Raw genomic sequence first — 1,987 nt, 5'->3', positions numbered from 1 at the left:
CTTGCCCCATTCTCAGAAGACTGTATCTTGAATTACTCACGTAAGGAGATGTAAGTTTCCCAAGCCAGTCTGGTGGCCGCGGAGTCCGAGAGGAGCTCGTTGAGGGCAAGGCGGTGAGGCAGCTGTAGAAGAGAAAACGGAACTTACACTTACGCTCGCATAAACTTACGTAAATTCTCTTTCTGAACCTAGGTAAACTTGTCTACTTTACTTAAAATCTTTCAGTATTGGAATTGTTCCCATTTATGTGTATGGAAAATGTTTATAGCATTGCTTATGCACCTTAAGCAAGCTTAAAAGCTAGTAGACTGACCGTAAAGTTTATGTCAAGACCAGTTGTATTAAAATAAATGAGTTTTTCTGACAGACACTCAGTATGACGCACATAAGCTTGGCTCTCTGAGATCTTGTCCTGGTTTCTTCTTTCGCCGTCGTAGTAGATACCTACGGAGAACGTCACATTTTAAGTTCACATGTCAGCAAAATAATCCATTCCAATATACCGCTGACGTGTCACGATTTTTCATCTACCTACGAGCTTTTACAGTCGTTTCCTTACAATTTGCAAGATTTAGAATTACAAACCGATACATTATTATATAATATAACAATAAAAAGTAAGCTTTAATTATATGACCTAGTGCTAAATACCGAATGTGCGCACCAGCTCCCATTTCGGCATTTTCCCACCGAGAGGGAGGGGGGGATTGTTATTTATATGTTCATGATAAAAAGTTATGCCTATATACCCCAGATCTCTTTGAACCCATTTGTTTACTATAGGAAAGAAAGTGATTAGCAATGACTTGAATTTTTGGTCGATATTTTACGCATGGATGTGATGGGCAGCGTAGCACTGAGAAAGGATGACATCATGACAGGGTGATGGTATAATGAACGAATGGCAGCATGGCTGTGTGGTAGAGGAACGGCAGGGTGGCAGTGTGGTGGAGGAACGGCAGGGTGGTGGTGTGGTGGAGGAAGCGCAGGGTGATGGTGTGGTGAAGTAATTATAAAATGAAAGTGTGATGGAGAAATGGCAGGGTGCTGTGGTGGAGGAATAGCATGATAATTCTGTACCATTTTCTCTTACTTTTCACCGAAAATTATAATTTCAGATGATCTGATTACAAGAGTTATCACTGTAGATATTCTGTTATCAAAAAAAGGTCGATTGTTTTTTCTTTAGTAAACGATGTATTCGATTATTTTAATCGGTTAAGCCCACCTCTATTGTGTTGCATGTGCATAAAAGGGGATCTGTGCTCACCTGTGCCGTCAAAGCTGTGCATGAGCTCGTGTGCGATCATGTGACCAATGCCAGCGAAGTTGACATAATGGGGGACATCGTCGCCATAGAAGAGCGGGGCTGCCATGGCACCGTACGGGATCACTGCAAGTGAAAATTCAATCAGACAGTGGCCGGAAATAACGTTGTGGGATTAATGCAATCCACATATGCATAGTTTGTTTAATGACTTTACTTTATCTTATACTTGTTATTTTACTCAAAATGAGTGTAGTTCAAACTCACAGAATTTGTTCATGGCGTAGACGTAGGTACCGTAACTTTTGTAAGGTAGAAGGAACTGATTCCACCTGCAACGAGATGGTTGCTTAAAAAACGATCGCCTGGACATCTTTTTTAAGTGCTCTAAGCCCAAACTGACCTTAAAGATTGTCCCTGCTTTATTACACGATGTTTTACAAGGTCTGTAACACGCGGGAACAGTGAACTTTCTTTGCTGAAAACTAAATACTCTAGCAGCCAAGGCCGTGGAAGCACGCGTCCTGAACCAAAGATCGCATTTGTGCGGCAGAATTGAGAACTGTGCACCGTGCAGCGAATTTACCATCTTCACCTCGATGAATTGTGAATAAATACCTTACAAAAGCCTTAGGCAAAAGGAATGAAAGGTCGTATATCAGTCAAATTGGAAATCCATTGAAAACTGTTGTGTCGAAAATTAACCGCAGATGAAACAAT

The 1,987-nt window shown here is 41.2% G+C and overlaps 1 protein-coding gene across 1 annotated transcript in view; it reads right to left on the bottom strand.

The window, feature by feature from the left end:
- LOC119592503 (membrane metallo-endopeptidase-like 1) overlaps window positions 1–1,987 on the bottom strand; it is an 8,153-nt gene that overhangs the window by 1,585 nt on the left and 4,581 nt on the right. Inside the window, 4 exon segments of the mRNA XM_037941351.1 lie at window positions 41–122; window positions 314–444; window positions 1,271–1,393; window positions 1,535–1,599. Coding sequence (XP_037797279.1) covers window positions 41–122; window positions 314–444; window positions 1,271–1,393; window positions 1,535–1,599 — 401 coding nt within the window.

The sequence above is a fragment of the Penaeus monodon genome, chromosome 30, assembly GCF_015228065.2.
Source record: "Penaeus monodon isolate SGIC_2016 chromosome 30, NSTDA_Pmon_1, whole genome shotgun sequence".
NCBI classification, from domain to species: domain Eukaryota; kingdom Metazoa; phylum Arthropoda; class Malacostraca; order Decapoda; family Penaeidae; genus Penaeus; species Penaeus monodon.
The sequence above is the reverse complement of the archived record's forward strand: the minus strand, read 5'-3'. Positions and strand labels throughout refer to the sequence as shown.